This window comes from Acomys russatus, chromosome 16 (genome assembly GCF_903995435.1).
Source record: "Acomys russatus chromosome 16, mAcoRus1.1, whole genome shotgun sequence".
NCBI classification, from domain to species: domain Eukaryota; kingdom Metazoa; phylum Chordata; class Mammalia; order Rodentia; family Muridae; genus Acomys; species Acomys russatus.
This window is the reverse complement of record NC_067152.1, coordinates 5,961,036-5,981,014: the sequence shown is the minus strand read 5'-3', so window position 1 is coordinate 5,981,014 and position 19,979 is coordinate 5,961,036. Positions and strand designations below refer to the sequence as shown.

Genomic DNA, 19,979 nt, shown 5'->3' with positions numbered 1-19,979 from the left:
ACCTCCCCCACCTCAGGAGCATAAGGTTGGTTTACACAGAGGCCAGCTTTCCTGTCAGAGACCCTGGGCCCCAGCTCCTGCCCACTTACTCCAGCACCTTGTGGGGTCTGGGAGGCAGGACCCCTATAAGCAGGTGTGGGCACAGACTTGTCTCCTCCTGTTCCCTTTGGTATGTTCTAGAATGTCCTCAGACCCATTCAATAACTCAGCAATCTCCCATGTGTGTGCGGACAAGTGTTATTTCTTTATTATATGGCCACAAGGCAAGGATGAGGAAGAATGAAAGAGGACATTCTGGTCAGCTGGAGGCCAGCAGGATGACATCAGGGTGGCCTTCCTGGAGGGGCAAAGGAAAAGGGACAGAGAGAGGTTAAAGATCAGAGACACGGGCAAACCCAAGAAGGTCACTTCCTCAGGGTACAACTAGCTCAGAGCAATGGCTGGGACTGTGGGCTGACAGCCATATGGCACATAGCCCAGGGCACGTACTGGGTGGAGGGGAGTCAATTGGGAACTTCACCTTCCTAGAACTCCGGTCAGTGATCCTCTCCTCAGATGGTGAGATTTTGGGGGACAGGACTAAGACAGGAAAGAGGTAACTAGACAGGCAGGGTGCCCCAGCATCCTTCCCAGCCCAGAGACCTTGCCTATGGCTGCACATGGTTCACATGGATATCGCCGGCCACTTCTAGATTGTTGATAGCAGGCAAATTCTTCAGACGGTGAGCGTACTCACACAGGTGTTGACCGTCCACAGCCACCCTGAAGCAGTGACTTTCACATAAGATCCTCATCTGGAGAGAGACACCACAGCAGGGCACCTGAGAACCCAGGCTTGTGTCTCTACCCACAGCTCTCTTCTTCCTCAGCAGTAAAATCCGGCCTCTGGCCAACCTGAATGACCTGCCTTTTACTACAGTGTTCTCTTTGCCTAGTACATTAGCATGAGCTGGTCCCAGGCCTAGAATGCTGTTCCCCTCTTGCACACTTCCATAAGTGCAAAAGTGCTGGTCCGTCCCCTACAGTGACCTCCCATGCCCCTCCCACCTCCTGACCCCCACCCATTTCCCCCAACTCTCTGCTCAGACACTGTCCCTTACACCCACTCTCACTCTCCCACTGAACCCTGGTGACAGGAGTTAGCATAGGCTACTGTGTCTCCAGTGTTCCATGCCTGGTCTCCACTAAGTCATTTTCAATAAGACAGTAGACACACACGTTAAATCATGGTGACCCATGGCCCCTGCCAATGCTCACATCACATTGTACAAGGACTGGGCTAACACTCAGGTCCTGCTGTGTGTGGGCACTATCGAAAGTATGCTGCAGACCTCGCTATGTCCCATCCTTTCTGTTTTGTGAGATTCAGTTTTATCAGGTCTGAGTTCTCACTAAATTAAAATACAAACTCAGGGAAGCTGGAGAGATGGCTCAGCAGCTAAGAGCACTGGCTGCTCTTGCAGAGGACCTTGGTTCACTTCCCAGCATCCACATGGCAGCACACAACTGTCTGTAATGCCAGTGCCAAGGGATCTGATGCCTTCTTCTGACTTCTGAGTACCTCAGGTGTGCATGCACATGGTGCACATCCATGCAGGAAACTAATCAGACATAAAAACAAAACAAAACAAAACAAAACAAAAAACAACTCAGCAGCACATGTGAGCTCATGCCTATAATCCTATCAGTTAAGAAACTGCAGTTTTCCAGGTAGGCTTTTAAAAAGAGAGAGAGAGAGAGAGAAAAGCCAAGCATGCTTCAAGTCTGTAATTACTTCCAGGACTTGAGAGTCAGGAGGATCGGGGGTTCAAGCCAAGCCTTAAATTTATATCAAGTCTTGGCCAACCTGGGCTACAACTCTCAACAGCAATAACAAAATGCAAGCTCCTTTTAGGACCCACAGAGTCTGATACTCTCAGCCTTGTGCCAGGAATGCTACCATTACACTTTCAAATGATGGCTGCTCATTGCCCCAGGGGTGGGGTCCAACCACTGACTTTTCTTTTTTTAAGCTCATTGGGTAATCTGAGGACATAATGAGGTGGGAAAGGCCTATTGAGGGTATCAGGCTTCCAGCTCCTCCTCTTCCTCCACTTCCTCCACATCCTCCTCTTTTTCCTCCTCCTCCTGCTCTTCTTCTTCCTCCTACTCCTCCCCCTTTCCTCCTCCTTCTCCCCTTCCTCCTCCTCCTCCCCTTCTTCCACCTCCTCCCCTTCCTCCTCAGCAGCACATACTCTCATAAGCAAAGGAGTGAATAACAATTCACTCTTGGGTTTGACTGTGTGACCTCATGCCAGGGAGAGATTCTTGTGTGTTTTTCTGCCCTTTTATTGGAAGCAGGAAGGTCCAGGGCCCATAGTGAGACACTGTTCTCTAACCTGCTCAGGAAGCTGAGGCAACAGAATGGGTTCAAGACCAATCTTCTCAAGACCCTGTCTCAGAAGGAAAGGAAAGGAAGGAAGGAAGGAAAAAAGGAAAGAAAAGAAAAGGGAGGCTGGGAAATAGGCTTGGCAGCTCAGGCTTTTAACCACAGCTCTTGCTGAACCAAGCCGAGGTTGATTGATCACCTGAGCTCTAGGCTATAAACCTGGGCTAAAGAGAGTCCCTGCCAGCCGGGCATGGTGGCACATGTCTTTAATCCAAGCACTCAGGGAGGCAGAGAGAGGAACATTGCTGTGAGTTCAAGGTCAGCCTGGTCTACAAAGCAAGTCCAGGACAGCCAAGGCTACACAGAGAAACCGTGTCTTGAAAAATCAGAGAGAGAGAGAGAGAGAGAGAGAGAGAGAGAGAGAGAGAGAGAGAGATTGCCTAAAACAGAGGAAAAAGGAGAGCTGGAGATGTAGCTTAGTGGGCAGAGCAGATACCAACCCTTACTGCAACACTGACAGTACTCACAAAATCATACCAATTTGCACAATACTCTCTCTTCTTTAGAGTGCAGCCCTCACATCCCAGGCATCTGCTCCCATCCCATCACAGACCCGTGCACCCTCCTCTTGAACCCCAGCATCTTACTGTAAAGCTCTGGCCACGACTGAAGGGCATTCTCCCAGGCAGACTTCGCTCCTCAGGCCCCCAGCAGTTGTTGATCAGAGAGTTTCGGACCACAACGTTCTCATCGAAACGGGCGTTCAAGTGGAAAGCAGTGTCATTCCCGGAGCGAAGGTTGACATGGAACCTGGAATAGGCAGTTCATACTTCACACAGACCCTGTTTGACCCCTGAGCTCTGGGCTCTGCCCCTACCCATCCCCCAGGTGGCTCAGAGCCAGAGACTGGCCAGAATGACACTGGAGCCTCTGTCGTCCTAAGAGCCTGGGGCCTGTCTTACCTCGTAGCATCTGGCAGGACCATGCCTGATACGATGATGGACTTGGATGGGTAAAGCCCACTTGGGATGTCGGTGATGAAAGGTGCAAGCTGTTGGGAGGAGGAGGACAGATCAGCAGCAGCCCAGCAGAGTGTGCAGCACAAGCAGCTACGGGGCCTAAAGCCACACCCATGATCCCTGCATCTTCTGGAAGGAACCCAGGTTCCTTTACTTGGTTCATTCAATGTCAAAATAAAACAAATGGGAACCAGGCTTGGGTGTTCATGCCTTTTATTCACAGCACACAGGAGGCAGAGCAGGCAGATTGATGTGAGTTCAAGGCCAGCCTGGTCTACAAAGTGAGTCCAGGATAGCCAAGGCCACACAGAAAAACCTTGTCTCAGAAAACAAAACAAAACAAAACAAGAAAGAAAGAAAGAAAAAAGAAAAAAAAAAAAAAAGAAAAAAAAAAAGAAAAGAAAGAGAGAAAGAAAGAAAGAAAGAAAAAGAAATCAAACGTGGGCTGGAGAGATGGCTCAAAGGTTAAGGGCACTGTCTGTTCTTTCAAAGGTCCTGAGTTCAATTCCCAGCAACCACATGGTGGCTCACAACCATCTATAACAAGATCTGGTGCCCTCTTCTGGCATGCAGGTGTACATGCAGGCAGAATATTGTATACATAATAAATAAAAAAATGTTAAAAAAAAAAAAAAACAAGAAAGAAATCAAATGCATAGTTGATACCCTCTTGATGAAACGGTTCAGGAAGTGTTGGGAGGTGTAGTCTTGCTGGAGAAAATGTGTCCCTGGGAATAAGCTTTGAAGTTTCAAATAATCTACACCAATCACAATCACTCTTTCTGTCTCTCTCTGTCTCTGTCTCTCTCTCTCTGTGTCTCTCTCTGTCTCTCTGTCTCTGTCTCTATGTCTCTCTTTGTCTCTCTCTGTCTCTCTGTCTCTCTCTGTGTGTCTCTCTCTGTCTCTCTGTCTCTGTCTTTCTGTCTCTCTCTCTCTGTGTCTCTCTCTGTGTCTCTGTCTCTGTCTCTGTCTCTCTCTTCCACCTATAAAAGGCGAGTCCTCACCTACTTCTCCAGTGCTGTGCCCTCCTATCTGCTGCCATGCTCCCTGCCATGATGGTCATGGACTCTTCAGCCCAATTTAACCTCTTCCTCTACTATAAATTGCCCTGGTCATGGTGTTCATCACATCAATAGAGACGTAATTACGCACGTGTGAATCTGCTCATGCTGAAGGACCATTTGAATCCTGAAAGCACTTTTCTCTCTTTTCTTCTTTCTACCATTCTTTCTTATTTTGGTTTGGTGTTTTTTTTTTTTTTTTTTTTTTTTTGAGAGTTTCTCTGTGTAGCCTTGCCTGTCTTGGAGTGATATGGTAGACCAGGCTGGCCCTGAACTCACAATGATCCATTTAACTGTGCCTCCTGAGGGCTGGGATTACAGGAATGCACCACCAGGCCCTGCTGGGGAAAGCTCTTTTCAACTGTCTAGTCATTTGCATGGCTATTTTAACTGTTCACTTGGGTGTAGAAACCTTCATTGATCATGCAAGTTAGAGGATTATCCCCAAAGCCGCCCTCTGTGAGGAGTGGGTCTAGCCTTATCTGCCCTTATAGGGGAGGCTGAGCTTGCCTCCTCCCTCTACCCCACAGCAAGAGCCATTGAGAAGACGTTCCAAGCAATAAGAAGAGAACAAGGGACTTACCTTGGGTGCCTGGTGGGCAGGCTGCCAGTCTTGAGACTGAAAAGGAACAAAGGGAGGGGAATGTGAGCTCTGGAGTCACCTGGGATGAGAGGTGACTTCACCCTCTATGTGTAGTTCCTGTGGTCAGAGAGGGCTTTGGTTGAGCTATGGCTTCAGTATGTCTGAGCAGAGGGAAGAAGTGCCCTGGGCCAGACTAGGGAGTGTCTCTTCTGTCTAGTGAGGGAACTGGAGCTCATATTGATTTACTATTTAGGGGGATGTTTTTATTTTAAGTTTTAGGGTTTTTTTTTTTTTTCTGCTTTCATTTTTTTGTTTTTTGTTTTGTTCTTTTGTTTTGAGACAAGGCCACACATAGTTCAGGCTGAGGGTGATCTTGAACTTCTGATCCCTGTAGTCTCTACCTGAAAGTACTAGGATTCTGGGTGTTCACCAGGCTTTGAGTTCTGTTTAGAAAGTCTCTGTGCCCTAACCCTAAGGATTTTTACAGTGAGGAGGGTGGGATGGAATGTGCTAGGTGAGGTCACTGTGCAGTGGTGGGTGGCAGTGGGAGAAAGGAACCAAGCCCCAGTTGACATATGTGAGGAAGTACCATAGGCTAGACCCCAGGAGTGGCTTTGAGGAGGGAGAGAGGATGGTATACAGGGGAAGGACAAATGCGGAGGGACACACTTGTGGGCAGCTGGTGAATGCAGAGGCCCCTGTGTCAATGTGATGGGGTCTGAAGGTCCCTGGAAAGCTTGTTGGTTGGACCTGCCCCTGAGGTCTATCCTTTGCTGACGATAGACCTCGGGGGCCACACATTTAACTTACTTGTGGTTTGTGGCACTCAGTGTCCCAATCAAACTCAGAAGGCTGAGGGAATGGCACATTGGGGAAGGCAGACTCTTCAGAGTCTTCTGAGGAGTTCTGTCAAAACAAAAGCCTGTTTAGGTGACAGGAAGCAGGAGGCATGGCCAAAGCAAGGACAGGCACAGAGCAAGGGCTGCCTCCAACCAGCAGGAATGAGGCCAGAGAAGGGTCAGGCTGGCTCTTTACAGCCTCCCTCCTGCTCCTGCTCCTGCAGGGAATCAGGAAACAGCAGGTGTGAGCAGAAGGCCAGAGGGAAAGGGGCCAGCACACCCCAGACTCCCAGCATTTGTTTATTTACTGTATTTGGTATCTTGTGACTGAATCTCCTGAAGCCCAGGCTAGCCTTATACTCACTATGTAGGATGAAGATGACCTTGAACTCCTAACCATCCTACTGCTGGGATTACAGGCCTCAGACACTCTACCCAGCTCCACTTTCAGATGTTGGCAACACATTAAAAATCTTACAACAAAGCTGAGCCGTGGTGCCATCACCTTTAGTCCCAGCACTCAGGAGGCAGAGGCAGGTTGATGTCTGTGAGTTCAAGGCCAACCTGGTCTACAAAGTGAGTACCAGGATAGCCATGGTTACAGAGAGAAACTCTGTCTCAAAAACAAACAAACAAATAAAAACAAAGGAATAAGCAAAATAATTTTAAAACAAGCCAGGTAGTAGTGGTACTTAGGAAGGCAGAAGCAGGCAGATCCCTGTGAATTCAAGGCCAGCCAAGTCTACAGAGCAAGCCCCTAAACAGCCAGGACTACAAAGAGAGACTCTGTCTCAGTTGATTTTTCTGAAACACTGCTCTACGTGGTCTTGCATGCCTGTAATCCCAAGCACTGAAGAGGCTGAGGCAGGAGGATCACAAGGTAGAGCCCATCTGGGTTACACAGAATTCAAAGCCAGCCTGTATAATAAAAATATGTTAGGAGCACTGTCTGGTCTTCCTGAGATCTTGTGTTCAAGCTCCAGCAACCATAGAGTGGCTCACAACCATCTACACTGGAATCTGATGCTCTCTCCTGTCATGCTGGCATTCATGCAGATAGAGCACTCATATGCATAAAATAAATAAATAATAAATAAAATCTTTTGAAAAAATCAATGTAGCTGAGAGGTAGTAACAGATGAATTTGTTCACAGTACTCGGGAGGCAGAGGCAGGCAGATCGGTGAGGTCCTACTCTACAGAGCAATTTCTAGACCAGCAAAAGCTACACAGAGAAACATTGTCTCAAAAAACAAAACAAAACAACAAAACAAAAAATGAAATATATGTCTTCAGAACTGTGTCTGCTGCTAAACATCTGTAATCACAGCATTGGGGAAACAGAGGCAAGAGGACTGACACAAGTTCATGAGACACTGTGTCAACATAATTAAAATAATTGTTTTTCAGAGCTGAGCCTGGAACCATTTATCTGTAATCTCAGCATCAAGAAGCTGAAACAGAGGATCATAAGATAGGGGCCAGCCTGGGCTACAAAGAGAGCTCCTGCCGCAAAACAACAACAAAACCATATACACTCACTAAAGATTTTTGGTATTTGTTTTGTTTATGTTTGATTGTTTGTTTTAAATACAGAGGACAGAAAAGCCCATGCTGGGCTGCAGGGGCCACCCTGTGTCCTGTGCTTTGAATTTCATTTGGTTCCCTAAGCACAGTCCTTTCAGAACTCCCTGGTCCTGCAGTGAACGGCTGCAGAGAAGGAGTAGCTTTGGCATCATGGAGACCAAGGCACATTGTTCATCACAGAGAAAGCAACCCCAAGAGAGACAAAGGGACAGGCAGTGGCAGAGAGACACCGGATCAGGGGACCGGTGCAGCCCCAGAGCTACCGTGGGAAGATACTTGCGGGTACCCTGTTGAGTGGGCAAGAGCCCAACTGGTCACTGTCCTCCCACCCTGGGACAATGCCAGCCTTTCCTGACCTGGAAGGTGATGGAGGACAGCTGCAGGGAGCCAGAGACAGAAATGGTGTCCACGAGGCGGTAGGGTACGCGGTGTGAGTACTGAACGAAGAAGCTCTTGTTCACCATCACCTGATGGAAGACAGTCACTGTGGGAGGAGTGCCAGGCCAGGTGACACCCGAGCGTCAGCTGAGCTTTACTTTCAGAAATAAGGATCTGCTTTATATTTTTAAGATTTACTTATTCATAGAAGTGCTCTATCTGCATGTACACCTGCAAGCCAGAAAAGGGCATCAGATCATGAGATCGCATTATAAGCGGTCGTGAGCCACCATGTGGTTGCTGGGAATTGAACTCAGGACCTATGCAAGAGCAGTCAATGCTCTTAACCACTGAGCCATCCCTCCAGCCCAAGTTTCCACTTCTGACATCGAGGCAGGGGCAGTTATCTTCAGTGCAGAGCCAAGGACATATGTGTGAGAGGCTGCACTCAGAGCCATTGTCCACTGGAATCCTGTGTCTGGCCACTCACTTATTACTCCAGGTTTGTCATAGCTTTTTAGAAGACCCTTTAGAGTTATTTTATTTATTGCATGTAGGTGTTGTTCAAAGTGTACGTGTGTGTACCGCATGCATGCCAAGAGAGGGTGCCGATCCCCCTAGAACTGGGGTTGCAGATGCTCAGGAGCTGCCATGTAGGTGCAGGGAACTGAGTTCTGGGCATCTGCAAGAGCAGCAAGTGCTCTTAACTCCTGAGCCATCTCTCCAGCCCCTAGGTGTATCTTTCCAAACTTGGTTCATCTCAGGTAACGTTTTTTGCTGATGTGGTCGAAACAGGGTCTCATGTGCCTAGGCTGGCCTCAAACTTGCTGTGTCACTAAGGAGGACATTGACCTCCTTCACCTTCCATCACCCAAATGCTGGTTTCCAGGTGTGTTCCGCTATGCCTAGTTTATGCAGTGCTGGGATCACATCCAGAGCTTTGTGCACTCTACCAAGAAAATGATATCCCAGCCCTCGCCTGGGATAATATTTAGGTGTGCATAGGACACTCATGGGCAGCAGAGGAAAGGCAACCTCGGGTTGTGCTTGGAGTATGGGAGACCACCAGTGTCACACAGAAAAGCTCACAACAGGACACGCTCACACAACCCAGCCCAGAGCCAGAGCCAGATAATAAGGACCCTTTGCCTTTAGCAGAACCTGAAGAAAGAGTAGAACAATGTGTATGAGCAGATTCGCATGAAGACTTGGTGCGTAGCTCAATGGCAGAGCAGGATGCAGGAGACTAGGTTGAACCCCAGCGCCATAAAACGTATCTTTTACTAGGGAGCAGCCGTGGAGGGATGGAGCTGACTTGGGCTTTGGGACAAGTGAGGCTCTACGCACGTGAGGCCCCAAGAGGAGCTTTTGACAGTTGATAGCTGGGGGAGGGGTGTCATATCTTTCAACCTGTAGCTACAGCTAATCCCGGAAACAACCATACCCCATGCATACAAAAGCAACTCTAGTAAAGTTATTGAAGAAGGGGAAAAAAAAAAAAAAAAAGACATAAAAGTAGGAGGGTGGTCGGGAAGACAGGGGAAGCAGAGGGAGTGGCAGGAGGGGGAGGCTGGAGGAAGTATGTGTTCTCAAAATACATTCCATGGGTATATCAAGTTATCAAAGAATTAACGCAGTGGGTTTTTTTGCGGGGTGGGGTGGGTTTTTGTGTGTGTGTGTGTGTGTGTTTTGGGGGGTTGGATTTTTAAGACACTCGGGGCATAAAAGGAACATGGTGACAGATTGAAGTCTTATTTTCTAAGGAATAAAATCAAGAGGTGCATTTGCTGATACAGGCTGAAGTATGTAAGGCAAAGGGCAAAGGGCAAAGGTCACATCTGTGTAGTGGCTTAGCTGAGACCTGATCTCAATGACTGTGGCCTTTTCAATGTGGTTCCCTCAGAGAGTGGGTTGGGGGAGGGATGCCCCACTCACCGTAAACTCTTTGCTGTCCACCAGGAAGCACAGCTCAAAGGGCTTCCCCGCCTGGAAGGGCATCTGCATCTTCCTCTCCTCAGGACCCCAGTCAGACAGCCGCTTCGTGTTGCAAACCACATACCCACCGCCTTCAAACCGGGCTTTGAAATGGAAGGCGACTTTATCACTTCTAGTCAAGCCATTCTGAAAGTTCACGATAATCCTAAAGAGAAGAAGTCAGCCTCTTGGAGCATGGGTACCAGCAGGGCCAGACAGAAGCGCCTCTCACTGCCTGGTGTGTCAGCATGTTTTGGGCTCATCTAACTTAGACCTAATATATTTTGCACAGTTATTATATTTTGTCTTTCTTGTGTTCTTTTCTTAAATAGTCAAGTAAACAGTTAGCAAGAAAAAATATGACCTAAGCCACCAAAAACACACAGGCCCCATTTACAGGATACAGACACATTAGGCTGGAACTGGGCTACACTTTGGGATGTGGCACATGGTGAGTGGAAGGTGCTCAGCAGGATTGTGGCACAGAATTGTCACCAAGCACCCTACTCAGCCATGCAACTCTATTGTCATCATTGGTTTTAGTTGTCACACATCTGGAAAGGGGGAACCTCAGCTGGTGAACTGCCTCCAAGGGTTGACCCAGGAGCTTGTCTGTGGGGTGTTTTCTTGCTTGCTGGCTGATGAAGGAGGGCCCAGCCCACTGTGCAGGGTGCAAGCTAGGGGAAGCAAGGCAGTAAGCAGCATCTCCCTGTGGTCTCTGCTTCACTTCCTGCCTGAGCTCCTTTCAGTGATAGACTGAACTCTACACGCCAAATAAACCCCTCCACTCCCAAGCTGCTTTTGTTCAGAGTGCTTTATCACAGCAAGAGAGAGGCAACAAATACAACTACACCATCGGGCCAGGCCAGATGTAAATAGCGGCAAGTCTGTTATGGTGGTACCAACTACTTTCTGATGAGATTTGAGGCCCATCCCATCGGATGGGAATTCACATGTTACATTGTAAACCTGGACAAATGCCTGTAGCTGGAAGGTCTTGGCCCTAGCGGGCAAGCTATGTGCACATAAAATTTGTTTTATATGCTCATATTTATGTCTATTATGCTTGTATTAATTGGCTTATTTGAGACTTTTTTTTCAAGACAAGGTTTCTCTTTGTAATCCTGACTGTCCAGGACTGGCTTTGTAGATGAGCCTAGCCTTGAACTCAGAGATCTGCCTGTCTTTGCCTCCCTGAGTGCTGGAATTAAAGGTGTGGCAATAGTGCCCAGGAATTTTCATTTTTTCTTTGGTTTTGTTTTTCCAAGACATGGTTTCTCTGTGTAACCTTGGCTGTCTGGACTCGCTTTGTCAACCACACCTCAAACTCACATTGCCTCTGCCTCTGCCTCCCAAGTGCTGAGATTAATGGTGTGCACCACCATGCCCAACTAATTGTATTAATAATGCTTTAGCTTTGGTCAAAGAAGTGTCTTTGTGCAATGGGCAGTGGTAAGTGGAGAAAAAGTGACAGCTCTAAATGGGCATAAATGGTAACAGCAAATAATGAAAACCATAAACATGAACTGGTCATCTCTATCACCCCCTCCAAGGTTCAGAGACCATTTTGTAGAGAGAACAGAAAGACTGAAGGAGTGGTGCCCCATGAAGGGAGGAGCTCTGTGAACCACCATCTTGCAGGCATAATGCCGCCATTGCACTTGTGAACTCAGGGCAGCTGTGACTACACACAAGCCCTGCTCAAGACTGGGTCAGACACATTTCCATCTGCAGAGAGGAGGGGCTCTTGACACCTCCCTTCCCTGGGGATTTTCAGGAGGTCCATGGTGGAGGAGGGTGAGGAGAGGGACAAGAGTATTTCCCTTTAGTGGAGCAGCCACATTACTTAAGTGCTCATGTTCCTGTAAGAACAAGTCAGCTCAAGTGGGGCTGGTGGTGTGCACACCTGTAATCCCAGCACTTGGGCGGGGGGAGAGGCAGGGAGATCACTGGGAGGGGGTATGGGGGGGAGGAGTGTATAAAGTTGGCCAAACTACACCTCAATCACCTGTTCACAATAAACAGAAAGCCCTTGGTTCAAAGGTTTGTTAGGGCTCAACCATGAGAAATAGGGATTTACAGTTCAATCTCAGGGATCACAATGGGATCAAATATCCTGCAACAGCTCAGCAGGTAAAGACACATGCAGCCCAGTCTGACCACCTGACCCCTGAGAGCCTTGTGGTGGCAGGGAATGACTGACTGTAGCAAGTTATCCTCTACCGTCTGTCTCCATGTGCCACGGCAAGAGGGAGTGTGAACACACACACACACACACACACACACACACACACACACACACACACACACACACACATGCTGTGGGAACTGAAGGAATTTCTCTTCCTGCATCACCACAGCAGTGTCAAGAACAAATCCTGTGACCAGCTGCTCTGGCCATGTCACTTCCCTCCTCACAGGGTGAGCTCCCAGGGGACAGGGTGCTCAGGGCCCAAGGATCTGTGAAGTCTGTCAATGGTGCCTGCAGGGCAGGAGGTGTGGGCAGGGCCATCCCTCCATCCCCTGCAGCTCCATGGTTGCTGAGGCTGGAGACTGACATCAATGACATCCACATACTCATCTGGAAAAGGGTCGATGGTCCCCTGGAGTGTGATCTTAAGTCCTTCCCTCAGGCCTCCTTGGATACGACCAGTAAAGGGGATGTCCTGCAAAGGGGAAATGAAAGATCAGTTGGCTGGCACTTGCCTGGTGTGACAGCACCCAGTTAATGCTGGGGGCAGCATTGTATGGTCAGGAAGGAGCTAGAAATCCAGCTGTGTCCCATCCAGCTGTGTCCCTCATAGACACAGGCCTAATCCAGTTAGTTACACAGCCATTCTGAAGGTATCAGAAGACTGCCCAGGTTTTCCTGCCCACGGGTGACAATCAAATCTAGACAACTCCTAGGCAAATGATCTCTAATGTGTTCAGTGGGAAGGGAAGAAGGGTTCATCCGGTCTGGACTGGTTTGGGATGTGTGTGTCAGTAAGGCAAAGTAGTGAAAGGAAGAACCTCCCATGTACCGTCCCGCGCGTCTGCATGGGGGAAGGATGTCCACAGTAGGACAAATGAATGTAGGAACCAAACCATCAAGACGGAGAACAGCTTATACCACAACCTCTAGAGGCCAGCTCCTTCTCCTGAACCCCAAAAAGGAAGCCCTGAGCCTCAGCTGGGCCCTCCGAGTAGTTGGGTGTACTTGCTCCCCTGTCAATATTGAGAAACTCCCACTCTAACATGAAGCTTTTCTTCAGAGACAGCTGTGTAGCTTGCATTGTAAAGTGCTGTGAGCCCCCTGGTGTTGAGCTCTTTGGAGAAGATTTCAAGAACCTGGAAACACTTACCAAGGGTAGGGGAGCTGCCCCAGGTTCACAGGATCAGAGAAATCTGGGCAATGAGGAGGATTTTATGTTCTGGTTCTGGGGTGCTGAGGCCCCCTAATGTTTATAAGAATATCTGTCAAGTCTGGCCATGCCCACCTGTGACCTCTGCACTTGGAAAGCAGATGCAGGAGGATCTGGGTTCAAAATTATTTAATTAACGAGCAATACACCCTCTACTTTAGAGACAGATATGTGAGAAATTGTTTTCAGTGAAATGTGACAGGCATTGTTTTGATGTAACCTAAGATTGGCACGGAAGGTGAAGGCACAAGAGAGCAAGCAAGATAGGTCCTCAGAGGGCTGGCCACTTAGGACATTTCTCTGCATCCTCAAATTGTCCCCTAATATCACAACAGGAAACACCAGGCCACCAAGTACAACCCACTGGCTGCTAGGCCACCTGTAGGAGGGATCTGCCACACCCTACATCCTACTTAGGATCTTCCCTATGATGCAAAACTGGGAGCTTATGTCATTTCTCAGGCAGATGGATGGGACTCTGGGCACAGGGGTTACAGCACACACTCCCTAGACTCTGCTTTGTGGCTGTCACCTGCCTCCACTGATCCTCCCTCCTAAGCAAAGAGACCCCTCAGCAATAAGCTCAAGGACCTCTTCCATCTAAACTTAGACCCTTCCCTCTAAGCCCTAAGCTCACCCTCCCCTCTAAGGTCAGCGCCTCCTCCCCTCTAGAGGCCATAGATTCCAAGACCCTCCTTTGTCCAGCCACTTGCTGGTCTTGTGCTGTGCTGCTGTTGGGCCTCCACCCTGTTCCTTCGGCTTCTCCTGCTGCTAATGGCTGCTGTCATTAAGGGATCTGATTGCCATAACGTCCCAGCTCCTGTTGCTCACTAACCAACACCCATGCAGCTCTCTCTCCTTACCTGACTGGCACTGCCTTCTGGCCTGGAGTTGTGTGGCCATCTGTAACCTATGGAAGCCTGTAATGGTCCCCTGGATGCTCCAATCCCAGTTGTACCATCCCACTGTCATCATGTCAGGGAAGTGGCTTCCCGTATCTCATGTTGGCCCTGTCTCTGAGTGTTTCAGTAACCTCAAACAAATCACAACTTGCCCGTGTGTGAGTTCCTCTGTTCACACCCTCATCCCCATGGGCAAACACACCTGTGGTATGTGGAGAACAGCCAGCCTGAGGGAACTGTGCATGGGCATGGCAGGAAATGTGTTGTTGTTGTTGTTTTGTTTCTGTGATGCTGGGGATTGAACCAAGGGTCTCAACCTTGCTAGACAAGACACTTCCTGTGTCTCTAGGATTTTGGAAACTCCTCCTGGGGGCTGGAGGAGTAAGAGCACAGCCTGGTGATCCAGAGGACCCAAGTGTAGATCCCAGAACCCCCACCAGACAGCTCTCTACAGGTAACTCCAACAGGAGGATCTGACGCCCTCTACTGGCCTGGCTGAAACAGATTATTTTAACATGAGTGAACCTTATAAGCACAACACAAGAATAGCCAAAGATGGGAAAGGACCTAAAAGTGCACTAACAGGAAAAGTCAATCTACACTATTGGAAGGAAATGGTCTTGCTGCTGTTGTTTTGTTTCTGTGCTGCTAGGGATGAACGCAGGGTCTCAAAGTTGCTAGACAGCACACTGCCTTGTATCCCTATAGACATGTAATAAATAGCAATAAATAATGCCATTTGCATAGGATGGCTCCGATGTAGAAAGGATGAAGATGGGGACTCTGACCAAGGACACGGAAGGACAACATCTGCATTCATCCATTTATTTTGTGTGGTTGTGGAGGCCATAGGGCACCCTGTGGGAGTCAGTTTTCTCCTTCCACCCTGTGGGCTCCAGAGGTCAAACTCAGGTCACCAGCTTAGTGGCAGGAGCCTTCACTCATTGGGTCAGCCAGAATAAGGTCTTTTGCAGAGAAATTGGGAAGGGCTATTTGTACTGGGTTGCTAATTTATAGATACAGTCTCTGGGGAAATTCTCCAAGACTGGATGGCAGGAGAGACTACAGAGGAGGTCTGAGTGGCACACCTCACCCACCCGCCACTACCCTCAGAAGTGTCCCAGAACAACCTGGGACTATGTTGACTTAAGTGACAGAAAGGGACTCTGCAGATGTGTTAAAGTCTCTTGACTTGGGGACGTTGCTGAATTACCCAAGCCAGTCTTACATAATCACCAGTGTCCTTATAAGAGAGAGGTGGGGTTGTAGGGTCAGGGCCCTGCAATAAACAGAAGAAAGGAAGAGAATTGATCTAGTGAGATGGACTGGAGGATAAAGGCACCAAACCTGAGGATCCAAGTTAGACCCTCAGGACCCATTTGGTGCCTGGAAGAGACAGACTCTGAATGTTGTTCTCTGGCCTCTGTCACACGCACACAGCAAACACACACAGACATGTTTTTAACAGGAAGTGAGAGCTCTTGTTGTTGATGCTGCTGCAGCGAGGAGTAGGTGGCAGGGGTCAGAGGGCATTGGCTGCTGCAGCTAGGGGAAGGTGGCAGGGGTCAGAGGGCATTTGTTGCTGGGCATGAGACCAAGGGCCTTGCACATGCTGATCAGACAACACTAAATCAGAAACTTAGAATTTTCATATATATATATATATTATTCTGTATGTAATGTTCTGCCTACATGTCAGAAGAAGGCACCAGATCTCATTATAGATGGTTGTGAGCCATCCTGTGGTTGCTAGGAATTGACTCATGACCTTTGGAAGAGCAGACAGTGCTCTTAACCTCTGAGCCATCTCTCAAGCCCCAACCCTAGAATTTGAACTTTTGGCTTTGAGACTCCTGCCCCTCCTGAAGAGTGACAGACCAAGGTGTTGAGTTCAACCTGGGGACCCCATGGAACTCAGATCTCTGGTGAGTCAGTAAAGGATCTCAGCAAAAAAAAAAAAAAAAAATAATAATAATAATAATAATAATGGGACCTGCATTTGATCCATGATGCTCCTGGGAGTGGCTGGGTGTTGGTGTTTTCTTTTCCTCAGGATTTATGATCCCATAGGTCTTGGTTCCCATCTCCTTTTGGGAGTCCTGACCCTGGACAAGTCACTCATCTATGTATGACCTGGTGCTTGCAGGGACTAGTGGGGCAGCAATGGCAGCCAGAAGCATTCCTGGGAAGAAGTGACAAGCTGAGACAGGATGCCAGTGGGTCGTCCCTCATACAGAGGGGTCCTGAGTGTGCAACTGTTCACGCTAAGAAGACTGAAAAAAGCTGGATGTGGTGGCAGCACACACCTTTAACCCTAGCACTCTCGAGAGAGAGAGAGGCTGGTGGATTTTTGTGAGTTCCGAGTCAGCCTGGTCTGTAAAGTGAGTCCAGGACAGCCAGGGATACACAGAGAAATCCTGTTTCAAAAAATAAAAAAAATAAAAATAAAAATAAAAGGAAGAAGAACGCACTCTTCTCCATAAGAGTTTAGAGCCTTTTCCTTCACTTTACTCTTGGAATGTGCAGATGGCAGAGCTTAGGTGGATCTCTCTCATTCCTAGGGTTTGGCCACTGGTGCTCGAAAACAAGGGTGCATAAGTGACAAACTGGGGACTCAGAAGGCCTGAAAGTAAGATGGAATAACCTCAGGAACCACTTCAGTGAGATAGCTCAACTTTATTCAGGGTCCTTGGGTCATGGGTGGGTGCTCACAGGATAGGTGGGCATAACCAGCTAAGGCTAAGGACTCCAGGGGTGCTTTTATTTGCATTTGTAGCACTACCCTGTCACAGGAAATGGAACTCAGTAACTAAGTATCCTATAGGCCCAGGGAGGGCAGAGCCTGCAGGGAGCTGTGTCAAAGGCCATATATCACATATGGTTAGAGACATCTATGCCTAGGACACTCTCCGGATGAGTCAGGCAGAGAGTAGGAGGCCCTGATGGGTAGAGGGAGTCCTTCATCTGGTACTGACCTCAGAAAGGCTATCCGGACTGGGAGGACTGCAACCCCAAACAGTAGGGTCCTCCAACAAGCTACAGCCAGGGTGTGGTCAGCCAGATGGTCCCCCCAGGGCACACAGCCCAGGCATCAGCAGTCATAGCAGTCTGGCATGCTTTCAAGCCTGAAGACCCAGCTGTTCCGGAAGTTCAAAGGCCCTGGGGTTGCCATCCTCAAGGGTCACTGTCACATCCCTAAGCAATCTAACAGCTGTGGTTTTAGTGTCCTTGTGAATGAGGAAACAGAAGTGCAGAAAGTAAAGTCATTTGCCCAGAGCTACACAGCTCCTTAAGGACAAGCCCGGGATTTGAACAATAGAATTCATGCTCTCAGCCAAAGCTGACATAGGCTCCCTTTCATTAGGAAGCAATATATGTCCTTGGTCCCTGGCTCACCAGGGTCACACAACTGGGTCATCCTGACCAGCCCCACCTTCTTCTGGGCCCTTGCAGAATCTCCTTACTCATGAAGTCAGCAGTATCCTGGCCCTCAGGCCATGACAATGCTGTCCCTCAGTGAGACAGAAGCCACGTGTCTTTCATACACAGGCAGCATTTCAGTGGATGAGAGGCCACAGTTGCAGAAGTCAGTGGGTCACTGAGTGAGGAGGAAGGAAGTGTGGTCCCGTGCTGTGGGACTGCCCATGGCCTTCATGGCCCCCACCAGGACCCTCTTGATCTCTTCTTCCCTGTGGGAAGATTTTCCTTCATATTGAAAATACTGTTTCCTTTTTCCTCTTCCCTGTTTATTTGACTGTGTTTTTGTTTTTTGTTTTATTTTTATATTGAAGACAGGATTTCTTTGTGTAGCCTTGACTATCCTGAGCTCACTTTGTAGACCAGGCTGGCCTTGAAGTCACAGTGATCTGCCTGCTTCTACCTCCTTGAGTGCTGGCTTAGTTTGGTTGTTTAAATAGAGTTTAATCCTATAGCCCAGCCTAACCTTGAACTCTTTATGCAATCCAGCCAGCCCTAAAGTGCATGGCTCTCTTGCCAGCCTCCAAAATGCTGAGGAGTCGCCTTCTGAATCCTAGGTAAACACAATGGCCTGATGTGTTGGCCTGTGTGATGGGAACCACAGTAGGAATATCAGCCCCTCAGGGCATACTCAGCCCCTGGAGGCCACACAGGGGATCTGGACAGCCCCTTCCAGCCTTTCCAGCTTTCCCAGTCACCTTCCATGCAGGTCCCCAGTCAGAAGCCTCAATAATGGAGCTGGTGACAATGACAATTTCCAGGAGCAACAGGCCAAGTCCAAAGCCCTGCTAGAGTCAGCTCATCCCTGACAGGATGCTCACCCCCAGCACCCTGCTGTCTTCCACCCTGCACACAGTGGGCACACTACAGAAGGCTCCCAGAAAACATTCACTTCACTCTTCTTCATTCCCGTCTCCCTGGGAGCACTCCTCACATTTCTGGAATAAATTAAAGCACTTTCCTTCACTGTCACTTACCATTCGGCCACAACTCAACCTTATAAGGCCTCAGTTTCCCCACACACAGTGTGGCTAAGTTTCCTAGTGTGTAAACAAGGCCACCTGCAGACACAAAAGAAGCAGCAGAAGGCAGCCCTTTGCACACCGCACTAAAGGACACTTCCTACCTCCTTACCCTTCTGCACACATTCTGCAGATGCTCTTGAGTGAATTCTGACATGGCCCTTGCAGGACATACACGCCTTTGGAATGACGTCCCTGCTGCCCCCAGGCTACTCCGGAAATACCTCCAGGTTCCAGGTGCTGTTTAAACACACGCATGTTCTATCTGCTTTCTCCTTACCCAGCCTCAGAAGACAGACTCAAGTATTATCCCATTTTACACTGGTAGCTGAGGCCCAGAGAGAAGAGAGTACCATGGGTGAGGTCTCCTAGTGTGTAAATGGCAGAATGAAGGTTCTCTCTAAAGCAAGTACTGCAGGTGTCCTGTGGTTGCCTGGTACCCACATCCCCGACCCAAGCCCATCCACATCTGCACGTAAACCATCTCCTTTCTAGATGCTACTAATGTGGAACAGCCACACATTGATCCACCTCATGAACCGTGGTGACTGGAACCCTTGGCTCCCCAGAGGCACAGTGAGCCTAGCATGGAACAAGAGCTGCACCAGGGTGACCCTGCCCCGTATGTCTGTCCTCCTAGTGTTGTCTGCTGGACACAGCCCCTCCCACCACTGTCCATGCCACTCAGTGGTCTCTCCAGCGACCCTGAGCAGGTTCCCCCTGGATGTGGCATTAGCATTTCCTGAATCATCCCACAACTCACCGGGTTCAGGTATGGAGCTTGTCGGCGGGAGAAAGCCATCTCTTCTCTCTCAGGGCAACCACCACTCACTCTCTCCCTCACTCCTGGACAGACTTCTGCACAGGGTGGGGTAGGGGAGGAAATTTAAACCAAAGCCACCTCCCACTGACTCAACTGGGAGGAGACAGGAACCAGTGGCGGCTGAAGGAAGTTTCTGGAGAAAAGTACTGGTAATGTCCTGCTGGAGGGCGGGAGGTGGGACTCCGTGCTCCATGGTCAGACACCCTGTGTCCCCTCATCTTGCTCAGCCCAGAGATCCAGTCACATTTGGTCCCTGCAGCTTCAAATGACATAGGCAGGAGTTTCTCGACTCCTTACGCAGACTGACGTGGCTGTGCTTCTGAGCACGTTTCATCACCTCTTCCTGCAGAGCGCCAGCTTCCCTTTCCCTCTGTCTGGGCAGCTGTAGGAAAGACCTGCTTCAGTCCATCCTGTGTGCAGGGCAAGGGATGCTCAGGAAGCCCAAGGGGCAAGAGCAAGATGCTCAGCTCTTTAAGGGCTCTCCAAAGTCTCTGAAGATTAAGGCTTCCCAAGATGTCTTTCTCCTTTGCATGAAAGCTTAAC

General features: G+C 49.0%; 1 protein-coding gene across 1 annotated transcript; it reads right to left on the bottom strand.

Moving 5' to 3' along the window:
- Nucleotides 1-647: 647 nt before the first annotated feature.
- LOC127200311 (galectin-9-like) lies at nucleotides 648-19,458 on the bottom strand. Its single transcript, XM_051158488.1, has 8 exons — nucleotides 19,377-19,458; nucleotides 12,386-12,474; nucleotides 9,770-9,974; nucleotides 7,813-7,923; nucleotides 5,032-5,067; nucleotides 3,331-3,419; nucleotides 3,016-3,178; nucleotides 648-794 (listed from the first exon to the last, which is right to left on the bottom strand). Exons 1-8 carry the CDS (start codon nucleotides 19,413-19,415, stop codon nucleotides 648-650), a joined length of 879 nt encoding a protein of 292 aa, XP_051014445.1. The 5' UTR covers nucleotides 19,416-19,458.
- Between the last annotated feature and the right edge of the window lie 521 nt (nucleotides 19,459-19,979).

What these genes read in the sequence shown, in the direction of transcription:
- LOC127200311 (XM_051158488.1), bottom strand. Translation starts at nt 19,415, where the DNA reads ATGGCTTTCTCCCGCCGACAAGCTCCATACCTGAACCCG. An exon ending in TGGACAGCAAAGAGTTTACG is followed by an intron (nt 7,924 to 9,769) that starts GTGAGTGGGGCA and finishes GTCTTCCATCAG; the next exon opens with GTGATGGTGAACAAGAGCTT. An exon ending in GTCCTGCCAGATGCTACGAG is followed by an intron (nt 3,179 to 3,330) that starts GTAAGACAGGCC and finishes TGCCTATTCCAG; the next exon opens with GTTCCATGTCAACCTTCGCT.